Source organism: Arvicola amphibius, chromosome 3 (genome assembly GCF_903992535.2).
Source record: "Arvicola amphibius chromosome 3, mArvAmp1.2, whole genome shotgun sequence".
In the NCBI taxonomy this organism is placed as follows: Eukaryota; Metazoa; Chordata; class Mammalia; order Rodentia; family Cricetidae; genus Arvicola; species Arvicola amphibius.
Window position 1 is genome coordinate 126,097,086 of NC_052049.1, and position 16,317 is coordinate 126,113,402.

A 16,317-nucleotide genomic window follows, 5' to 3' on the forward strand; every position below is an offset into this window, starting at 1 on the left:
AGGACTGGGAGCCTCAGCTGCACACTTCAAGAAAGACTTTGTAACTTTCAAGCTAGGCCTCTTCTCTGAATGCAGGGTTACAGTTGGGACAGCAGGCAGCCACTACAGGTTACTAGACACATATAAAGTATGTGAAGATGGCTAGCATCAGGTAGTTATGGTGACCCTGGAGGTGGTAAGACTTTGAGAAGCCTCTCCCTCTTTTCACTGCCCTTGGCCTGAACCCCCACTTGAGTTACTGAAACTGTCTTATTCCTATCTGCAACTCTTTTTGGAAGTCCCTGCCCAGTGGCTGGTTTCAGTCAAGTGGTCATATCTGTCAGTAACTCATGCAGCTCTTGGGAAACCCAAAGCCAGCACTACAATAAAGTGAGTTCTGTGCTGTCTCAACTGTGTTGTAGAGTGTGAAGAAATGCTGCTTCCCCAAATCTTAGGAGCCTACCCTGATCACCGTGATTGCTGGGCATGTCCATAGTGACATTCATAACTAGTGACACTAAGGAAAAACCAGGTTCTGCCTGTATACCCTTGGAACGGAAAGATGCAAGAGCCTTCTTGGTCTGGCAAGTCTGCTGCCTCATTGCCATCCTGCTGCCAAAAGTGCTCTACTTAAAACCCTAGAGCAATGGCTCTCAACCTTTCAAATGTTAACCCTTTAATATGGGGTTCCTCATATCAATGAGCCCCAACCATAAAATTATTTTAGTTACTACTTCATAAGTTTGCTACTGGTGAATTCATAATGGAAATATCTGTTTCCCTATGGCCTTAGGTGACCTGTGTGAAAGGGTTCTTGGGCCCCCAGGTTGAGAACTGCAGCCCTAGAAGATGTTCCAGCTTACTCATTGGCTTGCCTTTCTGTGTCTGGCCCAACCCACACTTAGCTTTCCACAAGCTGAGCTGCTAAGAAAGACTTTATTAATAAGTCAGTCAGAGAAGGGAGAAGGCAAGGACCCTGGAGATGGACACACTGGTACCAGGGGGATACAAACAGTAAGAAACACTTTATTATAACTTTACAACATATAAATAGCTTGGGTCCAATCTGTGCTTTCTGGCAGCTGGGCACCACATCCCCCCGTCCCTTGCAGGCTCCTTGCCTTCCTTCACATTGCACTGTTCATCGGTGGCCCTGGCTCGGAGGCCAGTGGGAGAGGCTGGAGAAAAGGGGCCAGGAGCCCAGTCCAGCTCTCCAACTCTTCGTATGCTGGCCTGCACTTGTCATCTGCTGGGGTTACGGCTGCTGTGGAAGGACCGCTCCTCAGGGGTCAGGCCAGCAAAGAAGGGATGCAGCAAGGCTTCTGCCAGTGTGATGCGCTGAGCAGGGTCGAATTCTAGCATCCTCCTCATCAGGTCAAACAGCTGCACATGCTCCAGGGAATCCTGGAGCATGTAACTCTGCTCAAGGACACAGGGTGCCTCAGTGTGATGGCAGGGTTGTGGGAAGCCACCGCAGTCCCCTTGCCTCTGGGATGCCTTGCTGGGATGGGTCAAGGAGGCAGCTATGCCTACTTGGAGGACTACTTCTGCCCTCTAGGACAGAACAACTCCTTTCCTTTCATGCTCAGAACTTAAGCTACCGAGTGGGATCTTGTTGGGTTGGTGCTTCTACCCCACATGCAAAGTTCTAATGGATGGGCAAAAATCACCTCTGCAAAATGCACTTGGCCAGGTACCAAATAACAGCTGACAGTCCTCCTGGCCACATCTAGGTTTTCCCTCCCTCTTGCCTAAGTCCTGTCTAGTTCTTCCCAAAATTCAGAGAAGAGAGGGGACAGGAAGCAACAATCTGACAGCTGGCTCTTCTGGTGTGTTCCCCATTACATTCTCAGCCCCCTGTGGAAAGGGGCAAGGCTAAGGGCGCCTCGGGCAGCTTACAGAAAGCCTTACTGAAAGTACCCAGTAGTCTTGGGTGCTGCCTCACAGACAACTGACATGATCAGGCAGCTGTTGGCTGCCCATCCTGTCTCTACTGCTTGTTTGCCCAATGCTTGGGGTCTCCTTGGCATGAGCTGAGCTGGGGGAGCAAGAAACTGACCTTCAGAGGTTTGCAGTTCTCCTTCACATACCGCCCATCAGAGCTGTTCTCATCCCAAACCAGGCCCCCTTTGTAGAAATATTTCTGCTTCCTAGAAAGTCAAGGGGAAAAAAGGAATCAAGGAGTGGAAGCCCTCAGGTCTGGGCTTAGGTGGGAGGTGGAGAAAAAGTGGTTCCTGGCAGTCTTCAGGTAGCAACAGGGACAGAAAATAGGTGTTAGCCTGACCCTGCAAAGGTTAGTAGGGGCAACAGCTTTTACCAGATGGGTTTGAGAGACATACAGTAAAGGCTATGAGGAGCTGGGAGAACCACAGGAATACTTGGCAAAGGCTGTATCTCTGGTACCCAGCTGACCCAGAGCCATGGAGACTTCTTACCTGGTACGGTGGATCATGTGTGAGGGGATGGGCCCTAGGATCTTCTCCATCATAACCAAGTGTTCTCTGTTTTCATGGGTCTGCAGAAGATCAGGGATAGAGCAAGTAAGAATTAAGTCCAACTTCTGCCCATTTTGGAAGAATAAAGGGTGAGAAGATGGGCCAAGAGCTCCTCACTCCAGGAGAGGAAAACTGTCTCAACACAACCTGGTGGCATCCCACAGGCCTAGAACCAGGGCTAGACTCATGTTTTTCGGCCCCATAGGTGGACCTGGCTGCCTGATTGCACACCAGGTTGGTTCTTCATGCAACAGGATTCCTATAATAAGTTCTTGCCCAGACAGAATCTGTTTGTACCCAGTCTTGTCCTGAATGAAATAAATCCTCCCTACCTGCTTTAGACTCTTAACTGATTCCTTGCCCTGAGCAACTATAACCCTTAAGAGTCTAGATTCACATGAACTGGTAGGGATGGAAGGTATCAATTCCTTAACCACACAGCTTCTTGACCATGTGCCCTACAGCCCACCAACCCAGTACTATACCTGGAAGAGGGTAAAGCCACGGTAGTACTCGAAGAGAATGCAGCCAATACTCCAGACATCACAGGGCTGTGCCCAGCCCAGCTCTGTAAGCCAAGATGGCAAAATGTGAGACTCAACATCCTACATTCCCAGGAAGCTGCCATTCTAGCTGGCATAGCTCTTGCCCAAGCCCCACTAACAAGGCTGTTTCTGACTAACACCAAGTCTACCTTGGTGTCTTGGATATTGTCCAGTCTGGGCAGCAGATTGATCGGTACTGTTTACCACCTGTCTCACTTTGAGACAGGGTCTCGTGTAGCCAACGCTGGTTTAAACTGATCTTTTCTGCCTTCTAAAAACTTGGATTACAGTTGTGTGCCACCACATCCAGCTATTCATCCTGACAACTGCCCAGTGTAAACGACACTGGAGGCTGTGAAGCCACTCACCAAGGATCACCTCAGGTGGGCGATAGTGACGGGTAGCCACAATGGTGGTGTGATGTTCGTGGTCAAATGTGGCACTGCCAAAGTCTGCCACTCGGATGCTGGTGTTCTTCACTGACTTCTCCTCGCAGCTCTGAATGCAAGGCAGGCCAGCTAGGTCAGTCTGCCCAGGTAGGTGACCTGCCTTGGAGCAGGGCCACACTCTTGCCCACCCAGTCAGTGCTCTACCTTGTGCTCATTGTAGAGGGTTTCAAACTCAGAATTCACAAATAAGATGTTCTCTGGCTTCAAGTCTGTGTGGGTCAGCTGGTTCTCATGTAGAACTAAAGGAAAGAGAAGCACATATTGAGACCCTAGGCTTGCCCACCAGCTTGTGGCCACAGCTGCTCACATACAACCCTAGCCCAGTTCTGTAAGGCCTCTTCATAATCCTTCAGGCAGGGAGGGAAGGAATGCTTTCCATCAGAAAACCCCTCCCCCACTCTCTAGAGAGGCAGAGCCTTACCATCTCACCGAAGCCACATTAGTGAGTCCCTCTCCTCAGTACTAGCTACATAATGGCTCACTGCACCAACTGTTGGAAAGCATATGCCTATGAAGCCATCCCGGAGAAGGAAAGTCTTCTGCATCCAATCACTGTCACTTTCTACTAATTACTTTTCAACCTCAGTGTTCCCATTTGGCCTGTAAGATGCTCACAACGCAGTCTAGACCTTTGCAGAACTGTGCCCCTTACTTGGTTCTTTTCCCCATCACCTACTTAGGCCTTGTCACTTTCCAAGGTGCCTTTCTACCTAAGTCCTACAGTGCATTGAGCACTGGTTCCAGCAAAGCTGCTCTTCAAGGTTGGTGGATAGATGAGTGACAGAGGTCTCAGGGTAGCAGGAGCCTGTCAAGTCCACTTTCTACTTTTCCTCTTCTATGGAGGTGAGGGCAAGGTCAGTAGCTAGGCAACTTCTAGAGCACTTTCTCTTTTCTTCCTAAGCACTTGGGGAAGAGCCTGGCACATGTGATCCCTCTATCCTCACTCTGAGATTCCTATCTGAAGATAGAAGGACCTTTCAGCCAGAGGCCCTAGGCTTAAGAGACCTTGCAGAACCATCAACAGTGTGCTAGAGGAAACAGAGGGTGGCAAGACCACTAGGTGACTTTGTTTTGAGGACAAAGTACTTCACGCTCCAACCACTAATGGGCACTTACATCTAAGGGCATGGCAGAGCTGGTAGGCCATGTGCCGGACATGTGGTAGGGGGTAAGGCTGGAAGTTGTTCTCCTTCAGGAACTCAAAGGTGTTCTTGCCCAGGAGCTCAAAGGCGATGCACATATGACCATGGAAGTTGAACCAGTCAGACATCAGGACACACAGGCTAGAGGAAAAAAGGATAGGTGGGGTTCAAGCTCCGACTCACCTGACTCAACATTGTTTTGCATACCATGATACAATGCAACAGAGCACGTGTCTCAATTTACTATCACATAGATGGGCTCTGAGCGAGAAATGAACTTTCTACTGTGTGGAGGGACTTTAACTTTGGGCTCAGCTCACCCGTGGCTGGAATGGTGAGCAGCCCTGCCAGTTACAAGGGGGAGATAGAATTGCACCAGTACAACACAGGCCTCCGGGTACTACTAAGCTTCTTGAGGGCCTGGGTAGGTAGGTACATCCCCTCTGCTGAGTAAGAAAAGCTCTGTAGGTGTCCAAACAAGCGTCACAAACCTGTGAAGTCCCTAACTCATAAATGCTAGACTAGGATGACTTCAGAACACAAAGCCAGATTAGATAGAGCCTGAAGTCCAAGGGCTCTTTCCAGAAAGAACCCTGTCACACTCCCCTACTGAGTGTTTTGAGAAAGCAGTACTGAGCTCCCGTAAGACTCTGAGAAATCCCTGGGTGTTCAGGCAGCTGAACTAGAGGATGCTACCCCACTGAGTGATCCACTCTCACTCCTTGTAGATACTCACAACTTATTCTCTTTGTCCTTCTCCTTGATTTTCTTGAGAACATTAATTTCTAGACGAGCAGCCTCCCGGTACTTGCCCACATTACGGATGATCTTCAGGGCAACCTGTGACTTCCCTCTGTAGACCAGGAAAGACATGAAGGCTCTCATCAGCCAAGTGCCCAGCATGCTATCCTTTCCTGAAACCCAGCAACTCAAAACCACTACATAAACCAGATTCTGAGGCAGTGTTTATACTTGAGGTACAACCTGTTAAAGCAACACCAGACCTCTGCTCACCATACAAGACCCCCTGGCATCTGTATGAACTCTCTTGGTTTCCATGCTGACATATACCTTTAGGATCTGAGAAACTTCTAGCTTCCCCAGGGAGAATCTAGGCAGAAGACTTGAGGCCAAACATGACCAACCCCAGTCCCTGGAAGCTTATCTGATAACCTACCGTCCTATAGCCCGAGCTCAACTATATACTTTCTTGACCTGGGTAGTAGTGAAGCTTAACTTCTTCACTGGAAGCCTGGGCCACTCCCTACACTACACTACAATCCAGGTCCTTCCCCTAACTAACTAACTGCATCAGCATTTCCCACCAGCTACAGAGGGCCAGGAAATTTCTCGGTGTCCCATGAGAGTTCCACTGTTGTTGCTCTACCCTTCATGCTCTACCCTACCCTAGCAGGCCATTTGCAGGATGTGAGCGGACAAGGAAATGCCAGGCTGGGTTGCCAAGACTTGTGAATGAGAGCTAGTATTCAGTTGTCAGTGGAGACCTAAGATGAGGTGGCCCTGGCCCACCAGGGTATACCCTCTGGTGCTTCAAAGGATGGCACTGATGCTGGGAACAGGTTCATAGACCCACAGGCAAAGACAACTTCAGAATTCCCTGCTCAGCTAGCCCTCATCCATTTTTCTGGTCTCTCGGGCAGTGCAGGCTGAAGAGAGGCCACTACTTCAGACTTCTGAAACAAGGTGCCCCCTGCCACACACACACACACACACACACACACACACACACACACACACACACACACACACTGGTCTGTCAGGGCTGTTGGCAGAGCTGAATTCTACCTCCACTGGCCCTGCATTGATTCCCTTTGAATTCTTTAAAGGTTCCCAAGACCTTATGTCTGTCCTTTAGTGACTTCAGAGGCTTATATCCCAACGCCAGCTTCAAAGAACAGTCCACACATTGGTAGCTGTCTTCCTGTATCACAGTTCTTGGATCTGTCATGTCTACATCTGGTCACAAGATAGTGAGTATGTGTCCCTACACTCATTCTTGGGGGTCATGGTGGATGAACAAGCATTTGAATGGAAACTGGGAGCATAGGAAAGGTCGGTCACATTATCACTTCATCTTACAGTTGACTTTGGGGTCAGTGGTCCTTTCTAAGAAGCCCACTTAATGTGGGAGAACCATGAACAGCCCAGCTCATCATCAAAGACTGAGGTATAACTTGGGACGCCACAGAGGATGTTAATGCTTCATCTCTGAAGCAGTGGCTGGCATGGCTCAAATGAGAGCACCAGCACTCTTTACCTAATGCACTAAAGCAATAAGAGGTTAGTAAGGCAGGAACACAACTGGTTCCCAGAGGGCTGACTCTCACCTACTGCTACAGGGAAGAAAGCAAGGATTCTAGTCTGGCAGATGATGAGGGGATACGTGTTCACCGCTAGGACTGGAGGGAGTGATTTGGCCTCAGTAGAATGACACAGACAGGCATTGCCTCTGTAATCTGGACCAAGTCAACATGAACTAGTCAAGACCCTAGTTACAAGCTGGGCGGTGGTGGCACACACCTTTAATCCCAGTACTTGGGAGGCAGAGGCAGACGGATCTCTGTGAGTTCGAGGCCAACCTGGTCTACAAGAGCTAGTTCCAGGACAGGCTCCAAAGTTACAGAGGAACCCTGTCTCAAAAAAGGCCCTTGTCACACTAGGGTGGGCAGCAGATGCTAGATGTGAAGGTCAGAGTTTCATGTCCCTCATCTGGCCCTGGGACACCTCAGGCAGGTGTGGCAGGGCAAAGGCAGTGTAAGGCCAGGCCAGCAGCACTCTCAACCTTCTGGCAGAGAGGGAGGAGCCCACTCCTTTAGACTTCTGAAACAAGGTGTGCCCCCCACCCCGACACAACACAGATATAACTCATTCCAGGGCTGTTAGAAGAACTGAATTCCACCTCCACTGGCCCTGTATTGACTTTTTTTATAGGTTCCCAGATCCTTATAGCTGTCCTTTTCTCTGCCCAAGAAACCAGAAAAAAAGAGATGCAGCCTGACCAAAAACCTCTAAAAAGCTCATGGGATGCAGTTCCAGGCCACAGAAGCCAGGCCTTGGCCCTGCCTTGTTATCAATGCCACAGCTCATAAAGGACAGAGGCACCTATTTATCAGAAGTTCTTGCGCAGGGATGTCACATGCCTGTCAAATCTCATGAATTTCTCCCTTACTTGATGGGATTAGTAAAACCCAGCACATACATCAGCACTGGTGCTACCCCCCAAAAAGAGTTACACCCTGAGGAGCCTCAAACTAGCTCTTCCAAGGATGCTCACACCCAGAGCTGGCTGTGCTGCCCCTGCATGCTCACCTGGCATGGTCCAAGCACTCCACCACCTTGCCAAAGGTTCCTTCACCCAGGTTCCCCACGATCTCATCTGTGAGAGAGAAGAGGCTGGGCATCAGAGTCTGGAGGGCGGGAGTCTGGCAGCTCCTGCAAGTTCACAGCATTCAAATCCTCAAAAACAACAAAGGTTCTTGCTCACTGCTACACTCTTAAAAACAGAAGTTGCTAGTGTCTGTGTCATTCAAGCAATTACTGGTGGCCCCACTAAGGCGCCACGCGCACTAGGGCCCCTCCACGCAGGAGAGGTCTCATCTAACAAGGGGGGTAGAAAGTAGAGAGGTAAAGTTTTACGAAAGGTGGCTGTACATCGCTCTTGGAGCCAATCGCCGATCCGGCACACCAGGTGACCCTCCTTGTCATCTTCCACACTCCGGCTGCTGCGCTTACTGCTCTGTTGGCTTCTCTGCATGCACCGCCCCCCGAAACGCCATCCGACCAATCGCATGGTAGGCGGTTCCGATTGACAGATTGAGGTGTCAGTCAAAGGCAGAGGTGGAGACGGTGAGGAGCCGGTGGGTTGGTTGGTTGGATTTTCCAGATCCCAGCATTTCATAAGGCACACAGCATATATAACGATAGGGATATTGCAAGGGACACGTCAAGACACAAACTGACTTCAAAACAGAAAAGCAAAAACAGCTACAGGTATGTAAGAAAACTCGGACATTATCTCTAAGAAGAGTGCCACAAATGCTCAGAAAGATGTCCAGCCTCTGACACAGAGGGGCCAGGCCCCAAGGACAGCCACAGCCCTGACTCCCTCCTCTTCTGAGTCTCCCCCGCCCTGACCCTCCCATGACTTTGGCCAGAGCTGAAGACGCAGGGAGAGTGGACGGCGCAAAAAGGCAGCTGGCCCAACCTAGGTCCAACCTTCAGGACTGATCAGAGGGCTATCCTGGCTTCTGCAGCAGCAGCATGCTCAGCCTGTCCTTGCCTGCCTCTGTTCGCCCACACAGCCTCACAACATGTTCAACAGCTGCCACGTAAAACCAAGCTACCACCTGCCCCCACATGACATCCTTGGCCAGACTTAAGCAACTACCAGAAACAGCCTTCTGCCAGCAGTCCTCCTGCCACCAGCCTCCAGCAGGAAATGAGCCTGGCTGAGATCCTCCAGGACAGCCGACCTTCAGGCCCCAAGCCAGCTCCTGGCCTGGCCTTAGGATTTGTGCCACTCATAAGCCAGACCCGTCCCACAACAACAGAGGGCACCCTAAATGAGCAGAGCAACAGACTTACACTGCCATCCAGTGGCAGCGTGTGGCACTGTGCGAGGCCACAAGCCATGCTGGATTCACCTACAAGAGTCAACCTTCAACCCATGCCTCTCAAGTCACAGAGACTGGGCAAAGAAGATACCTCCACTGAACCCACCACTACTATTCAGAGGCCTCTTGACCAGCAGGAGGACAGCATGGGGAGAAGAGATGGGGAGAAGAGAAGACAGCACATAACCTCAGAAACACACATGTGACTTTCCTTTTCCATGGGACTGAGTACAGGGTGGACTCTTGGTCTGTTCAACCCACCACCCTAGAATGCTGGCCAACCTCTGTTTTTAAGTGGTCAGCAACAAGGTGAGGCCTAGATACCCCAGCACACAAATGGCTGCCTCTCCTCATCACAAGTGCCTCACCTATCAAGGAACAAGGCAGAAGAGAGCTGACTGACAGGGCAAAGTGATATACGCTTACAGACCAGCAGCTTAGATGGCTCAACACAGAAATTCAAGATCCGTATCAAAAAAAGAAAGGGCTAGAAACTCAGGAAATAGAGGCAAAAGGATCAGGAGTTTTAGGCCAACCTAGATACATGACAAGATTTTCAAAAAACAAAGAGGAAGTGTGGGAACCAGGGTGTGACATACATCAGTGGTGGAGCACTTGCCCAGTACGTGTTGGCTCTCGGTTAGACTCCCAGCAGTTAAAAAGTTTAAAAAAAAAAAAATTCTGACTGGTAAAGTGTCCTTTTTTCATTGGGTGATGGAGACTCTAGTCCTCTGGGAGAGGGGGCTATGAGGTATGGCGGCAGAGGTGGTCAAGTCCGCACAAAGTACTTAGCTAAGTGCGGGGGGTTGGAAGGAAGTTTGGAAGGGGACAAGACCTGATATGAAAAAGACCAGGCCATATAACTCCAAACCATCAATCTTAGTACATTTCCTGAGGAGTGTGTCCCAGACATGTGTACCATGTAGCCTATGTCTGGAACAGTGGGTAGACACAGACAGGCTGGAAACCAGCCAGCGCCGGAGCCAGAGCCCCTACAGTTACCACTGGCAAGGGGCCAGAAGATGGAGGGCATAACATCCTTGCTCAGCCCTGTACCAAACACACACACGCACACACATATGTGCACACACAATGGTGTGTATGCACAGGGCTGCCAGTACTCACCCAGACCAGCCAGCCTGAGAGAAGGCTAGAAAGAGATGAGGCCTTTAGGCCCCTGTTAGCACACTCTGGCCACCACTCACCGAGGAGGCGCTGCTACAAGACCTGGTACGACGTTTGTGACAGTGGTGGGCATGCTTGCGGGTACGATACGGCCCCCTCTCTCGTGACCGTCTCCGATGTCGAGAACGTGAAGACCCATAGCAGTCCTCTCCAAAGGATGGGCTCCGCTCTTCACACCGGTATGTATCGCTGTCACGGTGCTCGCGGTATCTCCGCTGGTAGGGTAGGCGGTCATGGCTGCCAAGAGGGGGTGGGGACATGAGTAAAGAAGGGCCCTACCAGCTGGGTTCCTGCCAGCAGGCAAGAGGCCTTTCTTTGGCAAGGCCCCTGCAAAGACTCTCAAGGAAAGTCTGTCAGAGCTGAAGTATCCATGCGGAGGGAAGTGAGCAGGGAGAAGGAGCAAAGGTACCAAGCTTACTCTCAGAGCCTTGGGTAATAACAGTGTCCTTCCAGTGCCACAGGAGGAAGAAGCAGAAATAGCAAGCGAGCACAGGGAAGGGCCTCCAACAGTGACAGAGTTGACTAGTCTGGTACAACTATTACTTTGGTCTGGGGACTCAGATAGGACTTAGGAGCAGTCTTTCTAAGCCTAGGACAATGTTCTACTTCCCACTGATGAAGGCTCACAGTTGGGTGGCCTAGAAAATACAGAAGGAGAAGGAGGATCATTTTGTGAAAAAGACAGGACAAGAAAAGTGGCTTCCACTGAAGCCAAGAAATACAAATAAGGATAGGCAAGCAGCCCAAAGAGACTGTGACAAAGGTCCATGGGCATCTGGGCAGAGGCAGTCATCTAAAGGAACCTAAGGCCACCAGAGTCTCTGGGCCATCTGCTCATCTAGTTGAGGAAAGAAGAACTTCCTCCAACCCAGCTCCCACTCACCTTCTGGACCGTGATCTCCTTGGGGGAGGCTCCCTTCGGGATGGGTATCGTAGTCTACCTTCATGCTCCCGACTGTAAGACCGCCTCCTCTTCCAGCGGTAGCTCAGGTACGGGTCTGGCTCTGGGGAACGGTATCGCTTACAGTGATGCATCTAGGCCACAAGAAAGAGAAAGCCCTTCTCAGCACACAGCTCACTGCTTCCAGCCACAGGGCTGCCTGGTGCAGCCAGGTGCTCCTGAAGAAGAGGCCCATTGTTCTATTTAGGGGCAGCCCTCCCCACAGAAGCTTATGAAGTAAAGAAGAACTCTGAGGTCACAGTGACAGAACAGCATACAATGGGTTACTCCTCCTTTGCCAGTGAATAAACAAACAGGTGCCTCCCCAGCATGGCCTAGGGGCCTAAACATTTGAACAGGGTGAGTCAGGATCCAGACACAGAAGTAGATCTCTTAGAGGGATGCTGAGCACTGCCACAGAGATTCCAAGGGCAGGGGGTAAGAAGAGCTTCTCTGTTCAATTTCTTCCTGCTATATCTAAATATACCAGGAGTCTGGAGCTAAAGAACTGGTGGCATGGAGCCAATGTACTGGTTTCAGAAACTGAAAGCTGCCCGGCTAAAGCACTGAACTGGATTCAACTCAAGGAAGTTGAAAACTCTTAAGTCAGTGACGAGTCACAGTAGAAATGAGAACACTGACTCTTGAGCAAAGACACAGTATCTCATCAATATTCCCTACCTCTACCAGGGTCTAGCCAAGTGAGTATAGGCCCAGAGGACCTGCCCAGCCCTTGTTGGCCCATCCAGTCTCAGCCCAGGAAGATGCCACACTCCTCGGAGAATCTAAGCTGCTTGCCTGAGGCACATTTTAGTGGCCCTCAGACCAACTCAGACCTATGCCAGACGCTTCGCCTTAAACCAACAGTATCACTGCCATCCCACCTAGCTCCCCCTAACCAGCACTGTTTCCTGTGCTGCTGGTTAGATGCCAAGAGGTGGCTGCAGGTCTACACTTGGAAGCAAAAGTAGGCCTCCCATTCACTATCCCTAGCTACTGAGGACTGACATCAATAGAGGAGACTTCCCATGAGGAAGATGGCTACATGAGGCTGGTACCCTTTTCACTCATATCCTGCCCCTTCACATTTTCTCCACCAGATGGCCAGGCAAGAGCCCACACTGCTTGTTTGCTTCCCAAGCCGGCAATTGCTCACACCCAACCTCTAGTCTTGCACAGTTCTAGGCTTGCCTGGCCAAGCATCTTTTAAACAAATCCATCAAGGTTGCTTCATCTCACCAGCATAATCCAAAACTGAAACAGCTACTTGTGTATGCGCAGGACAGGGAGGCCAATTCATCTAAACCTCTGGGAGCCTCTGGAGAACTTAAAGGCACTGCCTTCTATCTCCCCACTAGTAACCCTCCATTTGAAAAGTCTGGGCCACCCAGAAATCCTTGGAGATAAACACTACATAAAATCTGTAGATTTGGGGCTGGAGAGATGGCTCAGTGGTTAAGAGCATTGCCTGCTCTTCCAAAGGTACTGAGTTCAATTCCCAGCAACCACATGGTGGCTCACAACCATCTGTAATGAGGTCTGGTGCCCTTTTCTGCCCTTCAGGCATACACACAGAAAGAATATTGTATACATAATAAATATTTTTTAAAAAATCTGTAGATTTGTTATTTTCACAATTGTCTGAATAATGTTTCTGTTTTCATTTTTTCCAATCGTCTGAATAATGTTTCTGTTTTCATTTTTTCCTAATTACCTTAAGGCAAGTGCTCAACCTGTGTCCTGAAAGCAGTATTTCATGTCTCACTAATTGACCCAAAAGACATCCTACTGGCCAGGGCACATATCTTCCCACAAGGCAAGTGTGGTCCTGCCCATCCTCATCAGGCAGACAAAGACCTATCTGGAGGATGTGGTAATGTGGTCTAATATACACCAGGCAAAGTTTTCCTTCTGGGACCTAGAAAATTTTTATGACCATATGTCTTACTTGAGTGGGAAGTCCAATGTCAACCTAATCCATGCCACTACCACTTCACTGTTTGCCTTTGGGCAAGTTATTAAACCACTCTGAGCTTCGGCCTCCTCTTGAAAGAAGGAAACAATCTCTTGCAGGTTCTGTAAGAATTAAATATATCTGCCCTATAAAGTCAAAAGCCTAGCACAGGTTTGGGCCTCAAGAAGTAAGACAGTCTGAGAAGGTTCCGGGTAACACTCAGTGTTATGATGAATGCCACAATTTACAATCCTTTCCATGGGAGCCGGTAGGAAGTTTTGGCAGAAAACCCTGAACTCAATCCCAGTGCTGCCGCTTACTGGCTCTATGGCCTTATTTACACAAGTCACTTTCAAGCTTGGTTCCAATGCCTGGAAAATGAAGATAAGACCTCCCAGACTGGCAAAGAAGGCCAAGTATGACGGCCATAAAGTACTACATATAGGGTAGCAATGGAGATCACCTCCCTTGCAACTCAGCCCGGGCAGGTGAAATATAGGAACTACCAGGTGTCCCACGTCATCCCAGCCAGGGCTCTTGGGCCCATTTCTCATAAATTCCCTCCGATTTCTTGAGACCTCAGCAGAGAGGCTTTTTAAAACTTAAGCGCCACAATTATGCATTGGGAGGCTCTGCACAATGAAAAAAAGACAATGTGACCAATGAAACCAAGCTAAGGATGCCAGCTTTTCTCTGAGTATAGGCCTGGCTGGCTTCTCATTTGCTGTTCCTGGCTAGAGAACCGGGCTGACAAGAAGAACAGCCAGCCAGGTCAGCGGCTGCCCTCCCGGATTCCTGCCACCCCAGCGACCCATGGTTATTTTTGGCTGGCAGTGCCCCACCACTGCAACCTCAAACCTGCCACCTCGCAAGCTGCGGCTGCCACCGGGCAAAACGCTCCTCCTGTTCAAGGGCACGGAGGAGGGAAGCTGGAAGGCCGCCAACTCCGCCTTGACGGGGGCCAGACTCAAGCAATTCCCACCCAAGCATCAGGGCACCCGCACCCGGAACTAAAGCATAGAGGCTCCCGGCCGGACCGAGGAGCAGCCTGGACACTTGTACTCCCGGCTTGGTCTGACCCACTCTCCGGGATGGAGCGGTTCCATTATAACAAAACACCGAGGGGGCCGGAGGCCCTCACTCGAGTCCGTTCCTTCCGCCCAGATCCCGGGGATCTCAGAGCCCCGTTCCCCGTAACCGCCAGGGGAAGACCCGGCGACCAGAGGGAAGGCCAGCCTGAGCCAGAATCAAACTCCAGGCGGCTCGCGGCGGAGGTCTGCGGGCTAAGCCTCGAGCCCGGGGCAGGGAAAGCCTTTCCAGGTTAGCTTAGGTCGGACGCGAATCCAGCCGGCGGGCCGGCGCGGGGCCAGACGGGGATGCTCCCAGTCGCCTCGGAGGCCGCCTGGGCTCCGCCTCCAACACCGCGGGATCCAGAAAAGGGGTCTACAGTGACCGCCCTCCGGGAGAGAAGCGGCGGGTCAGGGGTGAGAGGTCGGGACCGCGGCCTGACGTGGGCCGAAGAGGGAAAAGGGTACACGCCGAGACCCGACCGGGAGCCGAGGTGCCTGTACCAGCTTGCCCGTCCCCACCGACTCACCCAAGCCGCCCGGCCGCGGGCTCGGGCCCACACTCACCGTCTCCCAGGCTCCGGCTGCGGCTAGGCCCCACTCCCCACTCCGAGCGCCTCTTCCGCTTCCGGCTCCGGCCTCCGCCCGTGGCAGCACCGCCCCCTCGCGTGACGCAGCCGTCGGCGGCCCGGGCTCGACCCGGCCCAGAGGCCTGGCCGCTCTAGCCCCCAACTCGCAGGCTCTGGAGGATCGGCCTGCCCCTCTAGGGTCGGGACCGCAGCGGTGGAGGGATCTTCCGGGAGGTCCCGGGAGCAGCCTCGGATCTCGGCCCGCCCCTTGCCGTGCGGTTGTGCACGTAGCCCCCCGGGGCCGCATCGGTGCGCGGCTGCGACCGGAGGCCGGCTCTGGACCGAAAGAAGGAACCCACCGGACTGCCAGGCTGGGTCCACTCCGCCGCCGCGGCCCGGCCGTGCTCGCCAGCCTCTTCCTGCGCGCGGAGAGGACCGGCATTGTTCTCCCGGGGCCCGGGAGGGCGCTAGAGACGAAAGCGGTCGCTGCGCCCGGGCACAGGAAGGCGGGCGCGACTCCGCTTGCGCGCTAGAAGCAAACGACACATTCTGCTCTTGGCTTGTGCGGGTTTTTTGAAAGTCTTGGCGCCACGCCCCAGCTCGCTGGAGCTTGCCGAACAGTCTCCGGGAAGATCCCCGCGGTCCCCGGCTGCGGGGTCTGACGGAGAGGACGTCCCCTTACTTGAGCACCTCAGAGCGTCTCGCTGCCAATCAGCACGGTTGCTGGACTGGGAAACCCGCGCCACACAAAAGCCCCGCGCCGTGCCGCGCTTCGGCTCTACCACTCGAGTCACTCGGCCAGCCTTTTTGCTGCGACCTCGGGCGTGCGGCCACTCAGACCAGACCCCTCCCACCTACTGTCCCACACTTTGTCGTGGCGGGATCATGAGGTCCTATTTTTCCAGTAAAAACAACAGGTCGCGGTCCTTTGGGAAGGCCTCGCTTTGACGGCGTTCCCGCCCCCGCGCGTCGGGCAGCCAAGCGGGCGGGTGCTGCACCTAATTACCCCACGCCACGCGAGGCCCGCGAGGCTGGAGCGGCCGGCCAGGGCGGGGCACCCATTCCCTTTAGGATCTCGCTGACTCAACTAGGATAGCCAGGGTTTCCAATGTGCCTAGCTCCCGTGCAGGATGAGATGTACGCCCACCAATCTGGTCTTGTCTCCCCCGAGCCTCTGACTCTGATGTAGTGACCCGACATCTTCATCACCACCCAAACAGTGGCTGAATAAAAAGGAGAGAGAGAGAGAGAGAGAGAGAGAGAGAGAGAGAGAGAGAGCAGTTTCAGCTGCTTCTGCCCTAGAGTCCCGCCCCAGGAGCCAAAGATACTGAAAAACCCAGGTGTCTGAAGATGCAGCT

At 52.1% G+C, this 16,317-nt stretch overlaps 1 protein-coding gene across 2 annotated transcripts; it reads right to left on the reverse strand.

The window, feature by feature from the left end:
- Positions 1–985: 985 nt before the first annotated feature.
- Clk3 (CDC like kinase 3) lies at positions 986–16,108 on the reverse strand. Of its 2 annotated transcripts, none has more exons than XM_038321545.1 (13): positions 14,958–16,108; positions 11,313–11,464; positions 10,450–10,666; positions 8,283–8,379; positions 7,941–8,007; positions 5,347–5,463; positions 4,585–4,751; positions 3,613–3,707; positions 3,388–3,517; positions 2,960–3,042; positions 2,415–2,494; positions 2,039–2,129; positions 986–1,398 (listed from the first exon to the last, which is right to left on the reverse strand). In XM_038321545.1, exons 1-13 carry the CDS (start codon positions 15,399–15,401, stop codon positions 1,222–1,224), a joined length of 1,917 nt encoding a protein of 638 aa, XP_038177473.1. In that variant the 5' UTR covers positions 15,402–16,108; the 3' UTR covers positions 986–1,221. The 2 variants fall into 2 exon arrangements, with proteins under 2 accessions (XP_038177473.1, XP_038177474.1); XM_038321546.1 differs by having other exon boundaries at positions 14,921–14,987.
- Positions 16,109–16,317: the final 209 nt, after the last annotated feature.

Excerpts from the sequence above, each read along its gene's own strand:
- Clk3 (XM_038321545.1), bottom strand. The coding sequence starts at position 15,401 with ATGCCGGTCCTCTCCGCGCGCAGGAAGAGGCTGGCGAGCACGGCCGGG. Across the intron at positions 3,043-3,387 it reads CCCACCTGAGGTGATCCTTG|AGCTGGGCTGGGCACAGCCC; the intron begins GTGAGTGGCTTC and ends CTTGGCTTACAG. Across the intron at positions 2,130-2,414 it reads CACATGATCCACCGTACCAG|GAAGCAGAAATATTTCTACA; the intron begins GTAAGAAGTCTC and ends TTGACTTTCTAG.